Source organism: Colossoma macropomum, unplaced genomic scaffold, assembly GCF_904425465.1.
Source record: "Colossoma macropomum unplaced genomic scaffold, Colossoma_macropomum, whole genome shotgun sequence".
NCBI classification, from domain to species: Eukaryota; Metazoa; Chordata; class Actinopteri; order Characiformes; family Serrasalmidae; genus Colossoma; species Colossoma macropomum.
Window position 1 is genome coordinate 15,486,989 of NW_023494805.1, and position 20,580 is coordinate 15,507,568.

At 38.5% G+C, this 20,580-nt stretch overlaps 1 protein-coding gene across 3 annotated transcripts in view; it reads left to right on the plus strand.

Annotated features, from left to right (window-relative positions):
• The first annotated feature begins 8,148 nt into the window (after window positions 1-8,148).
• kcnip4 (Kv channel interacting protein 4) overlaps window positions 8,149-20,580 on the plus strand; it is a 195,422-nt gene continuing 182,990 nt past the window's right edge. For 2 of the 3 annotated variants that reach the window (XM_036597413.1, XM_036597409.1), the window contains exon 1: window positions 8,149-8,250. In XM_036597413.1, coding sequence (XP_036453306.1) covers window positions 8,178-8,250 — 73 coding nt within the window. In that variant the 5' untranslated portion in view covers window positions 8,149-8,177. The remainder of the gene's footprint in view (window positions 8,251-20,580) is intronic. The other variant, XM_036597410.1, reaches the window with a different exon arrangement.

Consider the following 20,580-nt stretch of genomic DNA (forward strand, 5'->3'; position numbering starts at 1 on the left):
TCTGACTGGGTCATTGTAAGATGCTGATCTTCTTTTTTGAAGCTTTTCCTTGGTGGACTTGGTTGAAGGTTTTGGATAATCATCATGCTGGAAGGGGAACCTCCATCTTCAGTTTTCCCCACGGAGGCCAGCAGGTTTTGTGCTAATGTCTTTAATATTCGGAGCTAGTCATATTCCATCTATCTCGACTAGAGCCCCTGTCCCAAAGGAAAACAAGCAACTCCACAACCATACTGACATGCTTCACAGTTATGGTGTTTTTTTATTGATGAGTTGTGGTGTTGTTGTGCCAAACATATCTTCTGGCCAAGAACACCCAATTTTTGTCTTATCAGATGGTTTTGGGTAATTTAAAATACTTTATGCTAACTTTAGATGGGCTCCAGCTTTTTTCATGTTGCTGTAGGCCTCATGGTTGCCTCTCTGATAAAGTTTTATCTTGTCCTGACCTCAACATTTTGAAGGTTTTTCTGACATTAGCAATGTTTCTGTTGTGCCACATTTTATTCCACCTTTTGATCAGTCTTCACATCTTTGCAGTGCTCTATGTACCTTTTTAACAGTAAGGTTCTATAGATGTATCAGCTTCTAATAGAACATAGCTATCCCAGAAGGATGCGATCAGGAAAACATCAGGGGTAAGAACTCCCACTGTGAAATAATTCATACCTCTCCACAAAGACTGCTGTGCAGAGTCAAAACAGACGGCATGACTGCAATTTTGCTGATATCAAGAATGTGTGTACAACTTCTCCATTTTGTCCCAGAAATAAAGAACAGAAGAGTATTTTGAAATACTGAACACAAAGAAAGAAAAAGTTATGACAAGTAAAATGAAGAAGATTCAAGGCTCAGGATTCTGCATCATGTCTAGGTCACTATTCAAATTTAAGCAAATCTGACCGTGTTCAGGCCTTTGTACAAAAAGGTTAATCTTATTCTTTTCACTTGAGCTCATGTTCAGATGACTCTCAGGTGGATTTGTTCTGCTCGTTAGAGGCTTTTGTCACTGTTAATGGGAGTTTGTGCCTGCTAAAGTGCACAGTGTCATTAAAGGGAGACAAACTTGAAGGAATCTGAAATTAAACGTTAAAATTTTGAAGATTCTACTGTTCACTGAGTTTGTTATGCTGATAATATCATTTGTAGTGAAAAATGTATTATAAAGAAATGCAAAATAGGAGTATTTTTACCAGTGGTCTCAGACTTTTGGACCCCACTGTATATTTCTTATATTACCTTTACTGGGGGAAAAAAATGTAATTCAATGGAGAGACCTCCAAAACAATGCAAAACAAAGGATTAAAGAACCTCCACATAATGGTAAAGGTGCTATACTAACTTTCCCTAGAATTCCCCAAACCTTTTCAGTAACCTTCATTTTTAAGAGTGTGCAGTGGCTTACAGTCTTACCAAACCACTGGTTTATCAAATGTCCTGCATATTTTCTGTACATCCCTAACATAAGCATGATATTTATGTTTTCTAAGTATATACAGCAATGCAATTGTGCTTATTAGCCTTGCAAACGATTCTGTTTTTCAACCTGTCGGTTAATGATTGCCTCAATTTCTCATGTGCTGAGCTCTGAGTGTTTGCTGAAAATGTAATGGGTAATGTCAAAGCAGCATTGATTGTATTACCTATTTCAGTGCTTGGCCAATGCAGCTGTAAAAGGCATCAGGAAGTGTTGAACAGACTGTACCTTGGAAATGAAGAGTGATATCTCCTTTAAGGTCAGGCCTCCTGTGCCTGTAGAATTAGCCTGGACAAACTGTGGAGAGGAACGCATTAGTTGCAGCTTGCTTTGTTGAATGGCTTTCTGAGTGATCCCTGCCCATTTATCTTTGCAGTGTTTTACATATGGGACCATAGTTTTTTTTTATTACAGATTTAGGAAATTAACTGTTGTGAGAAGGTTATTTTATGGTACAATGCAGGAATTCATTCATTGGAAACAAGCAAGGGATGAAAGTCTAAGTTCCTGACTATTTACGGCAGGTTTTCATATGAGAGAACAAGTTGTGTCACATAAATAATAAGTGCCACTTGTCTGTAGAGGTCATGTTCACTCAGCTAGATCTTAAACTAGAGCATAATGATCCAACACATGGCTGACCAAGCATGGAAATAAAGAATCCGAATACATGACACCACGTTCGAAGCCTTGTTCCTAACGAGAAAGTAAGAAAGGCATGATAGACGAGAGATGTTAGTACAGACCCCTCCTAACTGAAATAATGAAAGATTGCATATCGTCACTGTCCAGCGAAAAACAAGCATCTCCAAAATATTAACTTTACAGGAAAAGGCAAAAACGTTCTTTACTTTCCATGTAAGTTAATGGAAAAAGTTTTTATTCTAAGCAATTTTGAAGCATTTCTATTAGTCCAATCATGAAATTTTTACACAATGTAAAGGACAGCTGCGGAGCTCAAATGATGCAGAAAAGTAAAAATCACAAAAAATGGAGATATGTTTTTCATTGGACAGCGACGATATGTTAAACAGCAAAAATGATCCCGACTGTCATAATGTTAACGGCGAAATGTGGACACATTAAATAACTACATATACACCTTTCTTTCTTTTTGGGAGACGTAAATCAGCTTCTTTTTTGCTTTGTTTAAAAAAAACTGCAGGGCTAGTTTGGCATTAAAAGGTTGAGAGTGATGGTACCTTTTAGCTGAGCTTAAAGTAAAAGCCAGTCTTTGTGCCAAATAAATAATAAAAAGCCTATATACATACCTCACAAATACTAAAATACAACAACATAGTGACAACCTGTACTTTTATCCTATACTTATTCCTTGTCTTTAGTTCTAACTGATATAGAGGTAAACCACTATTTTAGATGGCACTGCATTATCATTTTTGTGAAGACCTGTACCTGCACCACTTGTTGAACACACTCAGATTTACCCAGCTCCTTTTTTAGCTAGAGGTCAAAAAGCTGAAAAAAAAACACCTTCAAACTCAACAGCATATGGTAAACCAATAGGAGGTCCAGTTCAGGTTCATTAGTATGCTTTGAACAAACAGTGTGAGGGAGAAAATAAAGGATCTCAGTTAAATATGTTCTTCAGGTGATCTTTAAAATTAACGCATTGAATTTTTAAGCATATAGAGTTTTGAGAACATACTTTTTATCCAGCCTGTTGATATGCAGTTTTGCAGCATGCCATTGTGTATTGCTTGTAGCAGCACTGCACATTTAGTGGTTCAGAAAATTCATCATCTCTGTATTTTAGTGGCAGACGTCTGCAAATAGCATCCAAATAAGCTCTTCATATAGGTCTGTATGTGGCAAAGCAGGCAGGTAACCTGAGCAGGAATATCATAACCTCTGAACTTTGCAGATGGCTATTTGGGCAAAAGTGTAAACACAGGATTGGGGATGAGAAGGGCTGTAGATTTTGACATTCTTCATACTGTGTAATACTGTGTAATATTTCATATCCAAAGGCTGTATTTCTACCTGGGCTGTGTATTTCTGTCCCTTTTCTACTCCCATAATGACACATTTGCAGCTGTCTGAGTTGACTGCACCTCCACAAAATCACCCCAGTTTCCTCATTCTGCTAGTTCGTTCAGTGCTCCTCCAATTGTCAGTATGTTGCATCAGTACACTGGATTGTTTTCTTCTGTCAGTCACAATGGATGTGTCGTTCCTAACAAGAAAAGAAGAGAATGGTTGCATTTTCTGTTTGTCATCTCATGTAGCCTATGTGCCTAAGACAACAGGAGCAAAACAAGTGGGTGATGATGGAAACCAAAATATTTTCACCTGTCTGTGGAGACTGGCTGACTCTGAATTGGTCTTGCACTGTGCCCACTCAAAAACTGTTAGGACCCATACAATAAAAAAATAAATATAATGAATTTACCCGAGTTTGATCCCTGGTGATGCCACAGCCATCTGTGGCTGGGAGTCCTAGAGAGCATAATTGGCCTCATTCTCTCCGGGAGGGTAAGATGGCCTTCACTTCCCCAATCACTTACCATGAGGCTAGCCAACACAAACATCTGTTAGCTGACAGAACAGAATTGGCAGTTAGCATTCTCCTCCAAGCACGTTTAGCTGCCCGGTGACTTTGTTTATGATAGCTTGAAGAGACATGGTGGCTGATACAAGCTAACCAGCTTGAAGGAAATAAAGTACATTCATATGCAAAAGTTTGGGTGTCCTTGGACAATTGAGATGTTTTGTTGATTTTCTAGGTGAAAAACATTTACAGAGACATCTACAGAGAACACACTTCTGCACACAACAATTACTGTTTATTTGCTGCATATAACATATGGAGGGAAAAAACATAAAAGATGGCCTGCACAAAGGTTATGGAACATTTTACAGATTATTTTCAATATATTTAACAATTAAATAGGAATATGTAGAAAAGTATCACGTTTAAGTTTGGAGGATGTGTTAACTCCTTTTCACTTACAAAATCAACAAAATGTTATTTGACCAGACATGTTCAAATGTTGCATACAACTGTATATAAACATTGTTAAAGTTTCAAAAAGTACCTTTCACTCCTCAGTCCATACAGCACATATATGGAAACAATTAAAAAATAGTTCATTTTGAATTCATTGTTTTTGTGATGTCACTAAAACCAGCTCAACTACAAATATCTGCAGTTTAGCTCCACCCACTGATAGTTATAAGGTTAAGGAAAGTTATAAGGAGTGTTTCAGCCTATATTGCTTTTTGAATACGGAACAATAGAGGGCAGGCAGTCAGAACAGGTCATTTACATGTGTCTTAAAGGCACAATAACAAAAACACCATGTTAAGAGATACAGAGTGGAAAATGGTCATGTAAAAATTGTGCCTTTTTTTTTCTTATTTGGTAATAAAACACGAAATAACACAAAAACCACTGGGCACGAAGATAGTAATGATAGAATGAAGCTATTGCATCAGCCAGGTCAAGGTGATGATTCCAAGCATCATTGCATCATTTTTATACCTTGTAACACTTTCAGTTCTGCTGCCCTGTCGTCTCTCCACCATTCCACCATACACTGCAATACACGTTTGTGTTTGTGGATGTAAGTTTTTTTAGGTGCATAAAGCAGCTTTTAGTCACATATGGCTGTCACAGTGTATTGCTGAGACTCTAGCTTCAACCTCTAGGCTGGAGTGTGACCAGCAGACAATTAAGTGAAACTGAGGCTAGGGGCTATAGTTAAGCAAGTGCAGTGGAGTTAAAGGAATCACAGTTGCCCTTAAATCAGTTCAACTTATTTCACAGTCCTTCTTTAAGAAGATTCCTTAATTCAGCTTGTTCAGAGCTCTCAGAGTGGTGGGCTAATTGGCCTAAAAAAGACTTGCTATCAGTTTTTCATTACAGAGCATGTGGTAATTGATTTGTATTGGACCTTAAATATGCAAAAAGATTCTGTCAGTGTGGAATCTATCAGTGCACATAACTTTGGCTTTAAAATTCTAATAATATCCTTAATTATTTCATTTATTCAGCTATCATAGTTGACTGTATCTGAACTCATGCATGGTTTAGCAGAGGTGCTCCAGTGCACAGAATGATTTTCCATAACTGTCACGAGATCTCCATGGCACTGGAATAAACTAACAGATTCTGGAAGAGGAACAGAAATGGCCCATCTGGCAGATGCACAGCACAGTGTTCCTTATTCTCTGTATCCCTTTCATTCGCCACACAGCTTCTCTCTGAGCAAGTACATACTGTATTGAGATACCAGGCAACAAAGAAGTATCTCTTGGGAAATAGAAGCCATTGCTGACATTGTTTGTCTTGAAGTTTTGCAGTTACAGTGCGAGAGATCTTTTGATGGTGTCATCAAGCCATTACTGTGAAATGATGATTATATTTATATTTGTTTAAAAATATGCCACAGAGGACACTGTGCCACTGCTGAAGATTAACAATAACAGAGTCGACAGCTTAGAGCTTAGACAAGCAATAGACTCCATATGCCCATTTGCTATGTGTAAATGTGTATATAGGTATAAAATACGGAACTGGTCACTGTATTACTGTATAACGTTGCTCTAGGGACAAAACCTTGTGTATCCATTTTTGTTGTTGTCCTCTAACCCTCCATCAGTCACTTTTTGACCATAAAACTGTCCTTGGCTGGAGATGGTGGCTGACCTAACACTGATGCTAACATGTGTAACATGGTTCCTTCATACCAGCCCCCCACAGACTACCATATCAATGTCACTGCTGTGCTGAGAATGGTCCACCACCCAAGTAATGTCTGGTTAACAGCGATCCTGTGGTCAGAAATTAACCAAAGATGCATGGGGTAGAGGGTGACTGACAAATTGTGCATAACAACAGTCTGTAATTGTACATGCAGCTTATCCCCACTCATGAAGTTATAAATTGTGTTTCAACCTGGATTGCTTTTTGAGGTCAACCAATCAGAACAGAGCTCATTTACGTATCTCAGCCTTAGAGGCATAGTAACAAAAACAGCCTGTTTTATTCTATGGAATTAAGGGAAGACAAAAAAATGTCATGTAAAAATGAATTATGACTGTTTTTGGTACATTAAGTGTCACAAATGTTTTAAGTAGACCTCTGGGGAAAAAGAATAAAATACAAGAATAATGTAAGATATGGTCCTTTAGTTCTTACTGCCATTTTGACTGTTTTTTCTGCCAGAACTAAAACTGTTTATTCCCTACATAATGTGCTCAGAGAGTCAGTGCTAGGAATTTAGCAGCATTTTACACAGTTTTCAGAAAGTATGTGTGTGGGCTCCACACTGTTTGGGAGAGTTCATGTTTCTTGCCTCAGGCATCGCAATCTGAATGCTCAATATATTTGAGGCACTCTCAAACATTTACAATGTTGAATGATACACTACATACAAAAGGATCTGGATACCCTTCTAATAACTGGGTTCAGCTATTTCCCTTCTAGTCACAGCTTTATCACATCATTTTGTCCACTATTGTAGATAAACATTTACTTTGAAGCTTAAAGTGATGGTAGAGCCTGTGGATAAAAAATGACAAGCAGTCCAGTCTCTCTAGAAGAGGACAAGGTCACGCAGTGATCTAAAACAGCTCAGGTGTGCCTTTACCGTTGGACTGTAATCAGACAGAAATATTTCAAATGGTTATCTCATGCCTAAGCAGCTCACTTCTGGGGACACACTTTGGAAGGCAAAAGCTGTTTGTTTGCTTGCTTAGCCACGTGGGTTTCGTATTCGCACGATGTATGGATCTATTGCAGTCCTGGCCATCCTCAGTAAATGGTTAACTGGACTGCCTGTTCTGTGTCTGATGACTTTAAACACTAAGATATCGCATATTTTGGCGATGAAGGTGAGATTCCTGGGCTTTAGGAAAGTCAGCCATTGTCTGGAGTGGAGTGTCCCATAAGGCCTATATCAAGCAAAGCTTGAGTATGGTAGGACATTGTTTTAAGACAGAAATTTAACACCAATAAGAATATCTATTCTCTATTGCAAATGCTAAATATGGGTGTGTGTGTATTCAATATAGAGTGAATTCAAAGAAGATTGTTAGCTGAAACTGCTGAAGCTTTGACGACTACACAAGCCTTGGAAACTGCTAACAGAGCTGTTAAAGATTCAAAGGGTTCGTGGACAGATCAAGTTGGGTAAGTACCATGGCGGTTTTTCTAAAATGGTGCAGACAAATGGTGGAGCAGAAGCCTTCAACTTCATCAGTTCAAGGGGTCGACGGCGAGACACTAAGATAAATCTTCTCAAACAGAGAATGGAGGCCGTTAGCAGCAAAAGGGGAACCAACTCCATATTAATGGTCTTGGTTTCAGAACGAGATCTACAGCAATATTTTATTATGGTGTCTACATACTTTGGGTCATACCTGAACCTCACTGGCTCTTACGTTACTCAGCTGACATGAGCAGGTGATTTTTTTGAAAGGAAGCCGAGAACTTTCTCAGACAGGAGCGGTAATGATGAAGTAAGCTGTTCTGGTCTTCAGTAAAAGTCAGACACCCGAAAACTGGCGGGAAGTTTTGCGCGAGCGTGCGAAACTGGAGGCGCGCGCCAGCCGTGCGTCAGCATATCGCGAAGTTGGAGAAGGAGCGCGCGAGCAACAGCCTCCACCCCAACGGTCAGTCAGTCAGTCAGACAGTCAGTGTGCGATGAGGAGCGGTAGGAGCGGAGCAGCTGTGGAGATGGAGTCAAAGAAACTGGACAGCATCTCTGCCCGTGTGGACGCGTCGAGCTCGTCGAGCGGTAGGACCAAAGGTGCATGAACGCGTCTCCCGAATGGCTTGGAAGCTTGTTTTGCCATAATATTCGCCTCACTCTCACAGTCGAAGTTGTCATGTTTGTACTTTTGCCGTTTTCTTCAGTCACTGTGCTGGAATGTTGTGGCGTTTTATTTACACCGTGTCTGAGTCTCTGGAGCTGATTTTCTGTAACATACATAGCGTTATTAAGTCTTGAAGGGGCTTTGTGGCGTTTTAAGTTACAGACAGACCAATAATATTTTTCCTCTGTTCAGTCCACCTGAGATACTTTGGCAAAAGAGTTTCTTGGTTTTACTGTTACAGCTTGATGCTTCTCGGCGGCGTTTTGTTTTCTTTAGCCACAACTGAGGCAGTCTTTAAAGCTACCATTGAAGCCAAGTGTCATTATGTTGGTTCAGATTTTTGCCTGGGGTTTGTTCTTTTGGTATGGACTTGTTGGCCACCTCTTTAGCCAGTTAAATTTCATTGTAAGCCTTTTTCTCATCTGTTGTTTACTCCCGCAGTTTACCTATTAAACTGCTCGTGGCACTAAAAGGCCCAGGTTCCCAGATCCAGACTATTCCTAAAACTACAAATGTAATTTATTATTGGCACGGCTGTTTAGTCCAACACCTAGGCATCCACATCTGGGGAAACTGGATCATTTTGATTAGACACAATTATGAAAGGATTTAGTAAGTTGTAATGTTACTTGAAAGACTGTCTAAACACCTAAAGTGCTTCCCTTTAGCCTTCCCTACTAAAGGGCACTCACCTGCAGTGGCAGCCAATGGTGAATGCCAGAGATTTTTTGGAACTGAAAAGAAGAAATTATCCTGTTCTGTAAAAGTGGTTACCAGGAGGTCAGGATGGGTCTTGGTGGGAAGTTTGGCAGGGACCTGGTGCCAAAGAGTGAAATAATGCTCATTCTTGGCTTTCACTGATAACAACCTAAGCTTTTAAAGGGGGCTGTGTTCCTAAGCATGAGGCGTAAGCTAGCGTAGCTTTAGTTGATTTCCACTCAATGGTTTCAGGGTTGTGTGTTTGCCCCGATTGTGGTGGGCGATATGGGTAAAATATAAAATCAGGATGCACAAAGATTTTGATACATGGCATGCAGCTTGATATTCAGTTTTTCTGAAGCTTTATGGGGTGGAACAGACAAATTATTATTATTATTATCATAATAATCATATTGCCCACCCATAACGCTAACTAAATGAACACTTAAATTTGAACATGTAGGTTAATTTCTTACATGACATGAGCAAGCACTTGCATTTGGGTATGGCGTGTACCCTGTGGCGTATAATGAGCTAACTGTTGACATGTCCTGCTGATAACAGAGGGCAAAAAAAAATGGCACGTATTTTTTTTTCCCCCCTTTTTATACTGAATGTCTTATCTACATTGATAAATGTGTTTTGTAGTGTATGTGCCCTTGTTTTCCTCATGATGTACTGTGGCCAGTTCTGCCCTTGCTTGCTAATGGGGCCTAATCAAGTGGCTGGTGGTCCTTAGCCGGTCTGTTTAATGGAGGATGAGAAAGATTGAAAACATAGTAAAGTTAAATCGAACACAACTCAGGTTTGCTGCTGTATTATGTCCTGCTATTTTATTCATCCTGGCACTTCTCCAAATGGAGCATCATGCCTCTAGACTTGCCTCAAGCACCTTGGTGATTTGCTCAATGCTTGGAAAACAGCAAAATTCTCATCACCCCTGCATAGGTTACTCTCTGTTTTGCAGTAATGAAAGCACACTAAGTATGGGCATAATTGCATCCATATAAAGCTGTTTTTACTCAGCTGCAGGCTAATTTAATTTGTATTACGTTTTTGCCATGTATTATTGATTACCTTTTCCCCTATAATGAAATGTCCATGGTATTCTGTGTGAAATGACCAGGTAAACAAGGTTAAACTGGGGAAAAACAACTTGGGAATTGCTGCTTAGGGATTTAATCACATTTACCCCTATGTGCAGCTTGTAATAAATAACCCTTATGATGTGGTCATTCAGCTCATTTAAAAACAAGCAGTGCAATCAAGATTGATGTGAGCAATTTTGTTTTCTCAGTAAGGGAATGCTGTGTAAGTCTTGTGTTAGGACTTGAACCTGCTAATGTGCTAATTTGTTTTGTTTCCCCAGATGAATTGAATACTGTATCTGTAAATCTTACCACTAGGTTGGTTGTTCGTTATTATTAGTGCATCGCACCACCAGTAAAAGTGAGTTAGGCTACATTTGTCTAGAAAGCATGAAATTTCTGAAGTTTGTTTACAGTCCTGTCCTTATCATGGCAAGACTTAATAGCTTCAAAGGTGTGAGATGCGTAAGGATGTGACCATTTTAGTACAGTGTACAAGAATCTGAAAAATGAGCGTTCAAGACAGTGTATTGAAATTTAAAACGATCACTGATGTCCCAATCAGTCTCTTTCGATACTCTCACATTTGCCGTGTTTGATGGAAAGCGCAATAAATGTCAAATTGTTAAAGTTAAACTGTACAACTGTTGACATTTATTGCTACAGTCCGTAGTCAGTAGTTCATTCAATGGAGGGACCACCGCATTGTCTCCTGCATAGTATTCATGCAGTTACTTTGTATTTTTGTACTGCACATTATTCTTAATTTTAGTATATTTTATTCTATTATTTATCTCTACTTTTGTGACTGAGTCTGTCTATCTATCTATCTATCTGTCTGTCTGTCTGTCTGTCTATCTATCTATCTATCTATCTATCTGTGATAAACTAGGCATCTGGGTGCACCTTTTCTGTTTTTGTACAGTGTATAAAATCATTATTTTTCACAAAGACATGGACTTTGCAGTCCTTTTGAAATAAAATTTGTTTTTCTGAGCCAAATCAATATGTTGTGGGGGTGGGTGACATGGCAGAAATGTATTGATGGCCTACTTAGACATTTTCATGATACACAGTTTGTATCACTGTATTTTCTGTGAGGTATGATGGAAGTTGGAACAAACAAAACAAACTAGAATCATGTTTAAAATACTATGAAATAGTAAATATACTATGAAAAGTTGAGTACAGTGATTCACATTAAGCATTTTACATACAACATTGCACCAAATCCGCAACCAGGACTAATTATGCTATGTTTTCTAATGAACTGTGTAGTTGGTTTGAAACATTCAGCTGATCAGTGTTCTTTACACCCGAAGTGCTGTTTTAGATGCTGTCATGTGGACTGTGTACTCAACTGCTGTGCAGCAACATATTATACAGGACGGTTTGTTTCCTGTCTTTTGTTTTATCAGAATGTCTGAAAACACATCTGATAATTTCAGCTTTTTTCTTGTTGAGTTTAATTTTACGCCATACCACTCAGTGCAGTGGTTCTTCATCCCAGTTGTAGGGCCTGTTTTTAAGTTGGAGAAGCACAAGCTTGCTAAAAGTCAGCTTTAGCTGTAAGGCCCAAATAAAAATGGTTTATGGGAGTCCCAGCTACACAAGTTAAATAATAGGCATGCTTATTTAGAGAACCCTGCATTGTGGTGGTCACACTGACTGAACAGATTCCCTCAAATAGAAGTGGGTGTGCATTAAGATAATGTAGGTAGCAACCTTACTTTGCAAGTTACTTGATTCTCAAAGAGAGGATTTGGAAGCCATGAGGATTTTTTTTCTATTCAGTTGAAAATGTAATCCGTGTTGCTTTGCTGACTGCTAACCTTTTTTGTACAGACACATTTACATATAGAACAGATCAAGTCTGCTGAGCGGAGCAGTATTCAATATTTAAAGGCCTGCAAGATAGATGAGTGAAAGAGTATTTTACATTTTGTTAGCTGACCACAGTGTCAGTGATTTGCAGAAAATGCTACACACTCGCTTTTCTAATGGTGAGACTTTAAAGTGGAGAAAAGTTCTGCTGTTTGCTAGTGGGCTGTTTGTCAATTCCTAGCCCAGCATGCTGACTTCATTTACATTTCTGCCTCTTGTTGTTGGTTTGGGATCAAATCTATTGCACATGGAGTTCTTTACTAATGATCTGTAAATGAATGCTACCCCACAGTAATCAATGAAAAACATCATTAATATTCACACTTTGTTTTGCAAATACAGCCTGCTGTTTGTGTTTTGGCATACATTCAGGTGCCTCTCACCATAAATTTACACTACTGTACCATAAGGGTGTTTGAAAGGCCTGGAATAATGTATATTAAAGGAAAAGAAAGGCAAAATGGCTGCATGTGCTTGTGCTTGAAAAAGAGCACACAGTGTAACTGTAGCACAAATTGATGGATGACCAACCACATGATGTGCAGAGTTGGTAAGATTAATTTCAAAGTAGTGGTTGTAGCGTTGTGCCTGATTGACAGAGTTAATGTGGTAACAGCCCCTGTGACAAACTAATTTTACCGCCAGTTTAAAAACACTCTGTTCATTTATTTGTTTGATTTTGTACAAACCATAGCAAGACAGCAGTGTTCCCACGCATGAGGATAAGTTTTTTTTAAAACGTGCTGGGTGACACATTCTTCTTTAATACCACATTTATTCTATCTAGTGTAGATGACCTTGACTAGAAATGTTCCAAAAACTGTTCAGCTGTGCTGGTTTAATGCACTCAGGGCAGGATTTGGGGTGCCACAGCATGCCTTTTTGGCAGTGTGAGATCATGGCTGTAGAAAAAGCCTCATATGTTACTGTGTATGTGTTAGGACATCTTAAGACCACAGTGTCAGGATTCAATCATCAGATAAAACAGCTTTAGATCTTGGGAATAACACAGTCATATCTTAGCTCTCATACAGCGTGACATCGGGCAAAATAGCCTCAAACAAATGGCATCCAGCTATGCCACTTCAGACACCATGGCTTCCCTTCCTCTCATTTACTGCACTTTGCATTGTATTGCCTTGCACTTTGCTTTATTGAAATAAATTGTTCTTTTGACAAATTAAGCTTGAGCTCCCATGATCTCCTGGATTTGTGTCAAGTGTTACAAGGAGGAAATGTTCAATACCGTTCAATGGCATAGTTTGGCATCACTTTGCATTTAGACATGCTGGTGTATAATAAAACTTGAGCAGTTCTTTGAAGTTGACTGACTGCCTTAATCTTTTAAATGTAGTGTTCATTTGCTGGTGTGAATAAACTGATTTGTTCTCCCTGAAAATTAAGTCAACACATTCAAAATATTGTATAAAAATTTAAATCTGTATTCCCCTTGATCTCTTCTGAGGATCCGTCATTTACATCATCTTTAGTAAATCCCCTTTATCAAAACTACGCATTTTGTGCTTCCCAATCTTTATTGTTTATAGCTCAGCTGTACTGTCTTATAAGACCACCGTTTTTCACAAGGACATGCTAGTTCACAGACTTTTGTTTTGAAGTAAACGTTGTATTTTTCAGATCCAAACCAATCCGTGTAATGAGCTGTGTAGACTAATGACATGGACATACATAAAATATTGAAAATCAGGTCACATCCTGACAGAATAAGTCTTACTGAACCCGGACAGATGTGTATTGCTACAAAGCTGACAATATCATTTTATTGTTTGGCATTTAAAGTGGTGCATGATAAGTAAGGCCCGATTTAGCCAGTTTGTGCTATTTACTTGTAGGATGGGAGATATGTTAGAGATAAAATTGTGTCTTAGTGCAGCACTTAATTAAAGAATGCTGGATGCCTTCAAGCAGGTAATTATGGCTTTGCTAAGATGGTGATTAAAGTATCTACCTAAGGTAAGAAAGATTGGTTGGTTGTTTTTTAATTATGTTTGATGTGGCTGACTTGATTTTTCCTCACAAGTACAAGCTGTAACTTGTAAAAGTAACTCAATAAATGGCTTGCAGGCAGGAAAGCCCCAGGTCTGCTGCACTTGTAGGGTCATAATGTTTGATAAAATGATGGAGTCAGTGAAACAGCTGACCATGGGCAGATGCTGACAGCCTTCAATGGCACTGTGTGCATCTTCAGTTCAAAGTAATAATGAATACCATGCCCTGGATCTGTCACAAAATGGATGTTTCTGTTTCGGAAAGAAGCTCTGATGCTTCTGAATTTTGAGTTGATGCTCGGAGGTCCACAGTGAGAAGCATGGACATATAAATCAATTTGAAACTTTGTTCATGTCAGAAACTTCCTTGCCCCAGTAACTAGGCCAAATCGTAGATGCCAAGTGATGCCTGCCTATGCTCAAATGGATTTTTAAAGCTCAGTATAGTCGTACCCAAATTATGGGTGGCCAAAATGGCACATCACAATACTAAAAACATTTTCATGGCATAACATAAAGAAGATTTTCTGAGGTCTATTTTTATGGTCGAAAAAATCCAAGCCTATTTTGGGAAGTTAATTTGTTAATTCACATTTAACAAAAATTATCTGTTTATCAAGGAAAAAATAAATGAACAATTGCTAAAAATAAGTAAAATAAGATGGTAGTCTAACATCAGACCAGATACTTGTCTGACAATATCCCTGATACTCTCAGAAAATGTTCTGATATTGTGATGTAATTAATCACAATAACAGTATTATTGCTACTCCTTAGATTGAAGTTAATTTACTGGACTATTGTGGCAGTTGTAACCATACAGTATAGGCTTGCGTGTACACAAACAGTATTAAAAATAAATAAATAAATAAAGCTCTATTAAAAATGTCTACACCAAATACTCTTGCTTAAAACCTCTGAATCCATTTCTTCCCACTTAGAAAACTGGGGATTAATTGCCACAAGCACTTCCCATTTGTCTCTCGGGCTTTTCCCTCCATGTTTTGTTTGCTGCAGGGCCAGTCTTTCTTTTTTCTCCCCTTTGGGAGCTGGGGTGGCAAGCATCTGCCAAGGATGGCCGCCTGCCGTCGGAGCTAAGCCAGGCGTGAGCGGTGGAGGGACATGGCCCGAGTCAGAAATAAACTTCCAAGATAGAGCCAACAGAAGGCGTTTGTTTATACTTGCTCTGGGCCAAAAGGAGAATGGACAGGCTTTCATGTTTAGAATCCCCTGCCAGGCTTGTTTATGCCACATATTCACTCCCTCATTGATTAGTCGGGGACTGTGCCAGCTAGTATGGCTCAACTACCTACTTCACCAGCGCTTTAAAGAGCATTTTAGCATGGTAAGCACAACGAAACATTAGCAACAGTTTATATCGCATTTAACATTTGCTAAAAGATTGACTCCCCCCTTGTGGGATATCTGTGTGCCATTTGTCTTCTGTACAGTTGCTTCGGTTTGTTAGTGAATTCTATACTTTGGATCCATATATGAAATTATTTCCTATATATTGTCATATCCTCATAACTTTTCACACCATTTAAAAATACTAGTTTCCCTTTACATCATGTGAACTTTTCATGGCTAACAGATAGATAACAGATCAAAATTACTTGGAACTGAATCTTATTACGATGTACATAAAAGATAGTTTTGCCATCTCCCATTGCCATTTTAGAGATGCCAGGTTGTATTATGACTACTTGCACTAAATGACTGACTCAGAAGCTAATCATTTGTTTGTCTTACTGACTGAATTGGAAAATGGTATGGTAATATTTACAGAATCTTATTCTTTCTGTGTTGGTGTTCTGAAGCCCTTTATTAAGTCAAGGCAAATTAAAATGCGTCTGTATTTTTGCTTTAATAAGTTCCAGTTACCACAACTAATTCATGACCGCAGAACGAGTGCACTGACTGCTGTGAGATCAAAGACATGACAAAATCTCAAGACAGGCGCACAAACAGGTGTAGCAGATCAAACTTGGCTACTGATGTAACTCTGTCATCTAAATATATCAGAGCTGTGGAGTTATTCAGTGATGCTGTTGATCACAAAAGATCTTTGCAAAGGAATAAAGAATGTACCAAGTACCAAGAATCTAAAGAGTTCTTATCAGATTCTGAATACAATAGCACAATACTGAAAAATAGAGCATTTTTTATTTCTTTTGTGCCAAGTTTTCCTAAATCTGCTGTCCAGAGGTGCTGTTAAACTTTCTGATATGCCCATTTTGGAAATGCAGTAAAATGCAAAGACCTGCAAACAGGCTTTGGGTACAGAAGTGTTGTATCCTACTTGTTGCTGGATCTTGTGGTTTCTGTGATTATTTTTCAGATATAATTTAAATGTCACTCAAGTACAGCATTTTCAGTAAAATAGAAAAAAATACTGAACTGTGTTCAGCAACAAACCTGTAATCATTTATTTATTTATTTTTTTAAGCTGGTAGTTAACGTGCAAAACCTAAGTAAAGTTGGCATGATGTAGGAAACAGTGTACCAGATCTCCAATCAAAATTAAACAAGTTAGGACGTGGAATATAATTGCGTCACATGTATGAAGTAATGTAGGTCAGTGATGTAGATTGATGGTGTGACTAGTTGCACATACATGTGGTTGTTCCGAAATATGACGGTTGGAATGTTTGCGCTGTGAAACCAGGGATGTTGGGGAAATAACAATACAGCAATTTGAGATGAGGCTCTCACTTTAATATGCATGAGCAATGCACAGGGCTTTACACAAACTGCTTATATTTAATGAAGTGTAATAAAAAATAAACAAGACCCCAATTAGGGCAGATCACTTCATCTTTACCTCAGTGTTGAGTACAGGGGAAAAGCACAGTCTTTGTAAGCGTATAACCCAACTAGCGCATTAGCTTGTACACTTCGTGCTCACATCACTTTTCAACAGTTTGGTGCTGTGGTTGGTATGGTAGTAGTATTTACTAATACGCTTGTGAAACTGCAGTTCTGCCGCAGTTCAAAATGACATTAGGTTAGAGATTTAATTTTAAATCCGTCTGATGCACTGGTTACTCATCTTATGAGGTTAACTTGTGTACCGTTTCATTTTGTTATTTAACTTAGTGCTCAGTATGCTATCACAATTAAATGAAAATTTCCTCCATTTTACTTGCCACAAGTAGTATCCTATCTTTTTCTCCTGAATAAATTTAATAGAATAATTGCTTTTCAGCATCGTAGGAACATAACGACAGTAAAAAATGACTAGCGCACACACTTTTCAGCACACAGACTTGGACAAAGCTTTAGCATAAAGTTATACCTTAATGGCCAGATTCCCAAAGTCCTGGACATTTCAGTGTTTTTGCTGTTCCATTCGTGCAGGGCATTCATGTTTCGAGACCAGGGTGGGGAACCACTGCCTTAATGCTACTCAGAAGTACATGAGACCTGGGTGTCTAACAGCATTCCATGGATGAATGTAACAGTCACTTCTGCTTAAGTCCAAGGCCTTTGTCTATACTCATCAAAAAATTGGCTATGGAAAAAGCAGTGTTTTCGTTTTACCAGTACACTTGTAAAAACAAATTGTGCTGGTCTGGGGCACTCGGGTGTGTTTTTGTTTAATATTTTATTAGGTTACATTTTTAGTAGTAGTATATGCACTTTTTACCTTTTAAATGTACCTTTTTATGTCTGTACTAGAAATATATAATGTACTTTTATAGTCAACAATCAGTTTTGTACTTGAGTGACATTAGCCTAGAGGCTTAATCTTAAATCCAAACTGCATCTGATGGTATGGTGCTGAAACTGTGTGGTGTTTTTAGTTTTGATTCTTTTTTTCTCTATACACAGCTTACATTAGCATTTCCTAAGGAAGCATTTGCTTGCTATAATTTGACTTTTTCTTCTGAGTGATTCTTTATGCTTAAGGATAAATCAATCTGTCATGCAAATAGGGCCATGAACTCAAGTCACAACCAGTGTGCATGGCTTTGTTCTGTCATTGTGTGCAATACTGCCATCCAGTGGCTGAACTGTTTAAATGCATGTAAATGTTGGCTCGATGCTTTATAGCCAACAAAAACCTACTCATGGCAAAATCACACATTATCATATCCTTCATTAATGACCTTTTAGTGTGTATTTCAGCTCAAGAATCCAAAAAGAGTCTACTCTGTAAACGGAATCTGCTGTCTGTATGTAGCAGGACTGTTAGTTCCTAACACCTTGCAGATGTAGTTGAGCCACAGAGCAAGTAGAAGCTAGCTAATTGGCTGAAGTTAGGTTTAAAAGGTGAAGGAAACGTTAGAACGCCTAAGTGCATTGTCTTTCGCTCTGCCTAGCAATGTAACAAAGCCTTACTTAGAGGAAATCTATATCACCCAGGCTTGGTCTGTATCAGGATGTTGTGGAGGGCTGACTGCTAAAGTGCTGCTTGTTATCTCCTCTTACCCGGCACATTAGCTGAATAATTAATGTGGACATTCCTCCACATCGACTGATAGTCGCCCTCAGGGAATGAAAGTAGGAAAAGATGTCAGTGTTTGCATATGTGTGTGTGTGTGTGTGTGTGTGTGTGTGTGTGTTTGTGTATAACTCTGTTGGACAGTGGTGGAGGGCAAAGCTTAATAAGCAAAATACAATAAAATACAATGGATCATGATGGATTGTACAGACAAAATACGATCAACCATGATAGGTTAAGTATATTTCATAATAAGCTCAATGGAAAAAGACGTAGTTTTCGGTGGAATTAAATCACCATATTTGTTAGAAATCAAAATAGTTACCTAACTTATCTGTTTTGGCAAATTACCTTCTTTGGCAAACTTGTTTTGAATTTGCATATTTGACCCTCTGTAACATACTATGGATTTTGACTAGGGCTGCCACAAGTAGTTGATTAAATTGACAATGTCGATGACAAAGAAAAGCTGGCAACAAATCTTGTTGCTTTGTCTTGAGTAGATAGCTTGACCATACTTGCGCTTCCCATCTAACATTACATCACTTCCTTTAAAGAAAATAGATAGTGGAGACTGCACTACAGGGTTGAGGGTCAGCCAGAACCCAAAAAGTCAAAAATATAGAAACCTCACTAAGATCATCTAAAAAGGCAGTTTTCTGTAAATTATATATTTCCTGTAAATAGCTTAGCATGGTGAGTAAATAAACTACTAACACCAACTCAAAATAGGGTGTCTGCTCTTCAGCTAGCTCTGTTTTAACTTAGTGAATAGAGAGAGAAACTATGCTGGTCTCATGTACATGCTCAGTGCTGTTTTGCTGTGTTGAGCTTCAGGACTGTGCGTGACTAACAGGGCTGATAACTGGGCTGTTTGTGTGCTTGATAATATCAGATTTTGTTGTGGTTTTACATTTTACACTGTAACTAATTCATTTAGCTTTGCTGTGTCGTTACATACAAAATAATTTGTTCTTTTGTTTTTCCACCTTTCACCTATAAAATAGGTATTTTTCAAGAACAATGTAGAGGATCCGTTGCTGCTGTAAACGGGCCGTTGTACAGCATTAGGATTAAAACCTAATGGTTTTGCTTTCTAATGGGAATTGGCTTAATGGTTTAGAGATAGAGACCACTAGTTTCCTGTAGGACACCGTTTAGATCCCATTAGGAAACCATCAAGTGTATTTAGAATCAGCTGTTGGACACCTGTAAAACTATCATGATCCTTAACACTGTGATATCAACCTATCAAAAAAGCCAAAACACATTACAAAACTGTCAGGAACCAACAGAAACACTTAATGTTTTTTTTTTCTTTAGCAGAGTATAGAAAAGAAAAAGGAAAATAACAGATCTCTTTTAATATTTTCGGACTCGCTGGAGCGCTCTCTAGTGTTTGACAAACCTGGACGACACTACTGAGTGGCAATTCTCTCTACAAATTCTCTGCCTGTATCTTCTGTCTCATCATTTTATTCCTATTTTTTCAGGTGAGCACCGTCAAAAATGCACTAAAACTAGACTAGTTAAGACAGAGCACACTTAGGCCACGCCCACACGGTGGGGGCAGACAACTCTGCACTTACCATTGATTTGCATTGCACACTTCTCTATTGGTTTTAAACTAAAATATTAAATATACCAAAAAGCAGTTCAGTGGTGCGTTGCAGGGCAAATAAAGTTAAAAACCATGATTTAAGGTTTTACAAAGTTCCAAAACGGAAACCAAAAAGACACCATAGTTGGCTTAAAGCCATCAACAGACAGAAGGGCTTCTTAGCCCTCTTCTTAGCCATGGGATCCTGATGGTATCTATGTCCAGGGGCGCCGCCCTGAGCCTAATAACGTTATAGAGGGGCATGTTCACCCACTCCTCAAAAGAATTGGAGTAAGAGAACGACATACAACATAGCTGAACTTTTAAACATGTTGGGTGATGTGATGTCCTGCTTTATCACACGTATTGTACCCAGGCTACATACGATTTTTCTATAAATGGCTGAGCTGGTTGAGTGTGTTTGGTGTAGATGGATATCATGTCTGTACAAAAAGCTTCTCTTGTTAAGGTGTACAATATAAGATGTTCTCAGACCACAGCGTCAGTTTTTACAGAAAAACATGTTAATGGAAAAA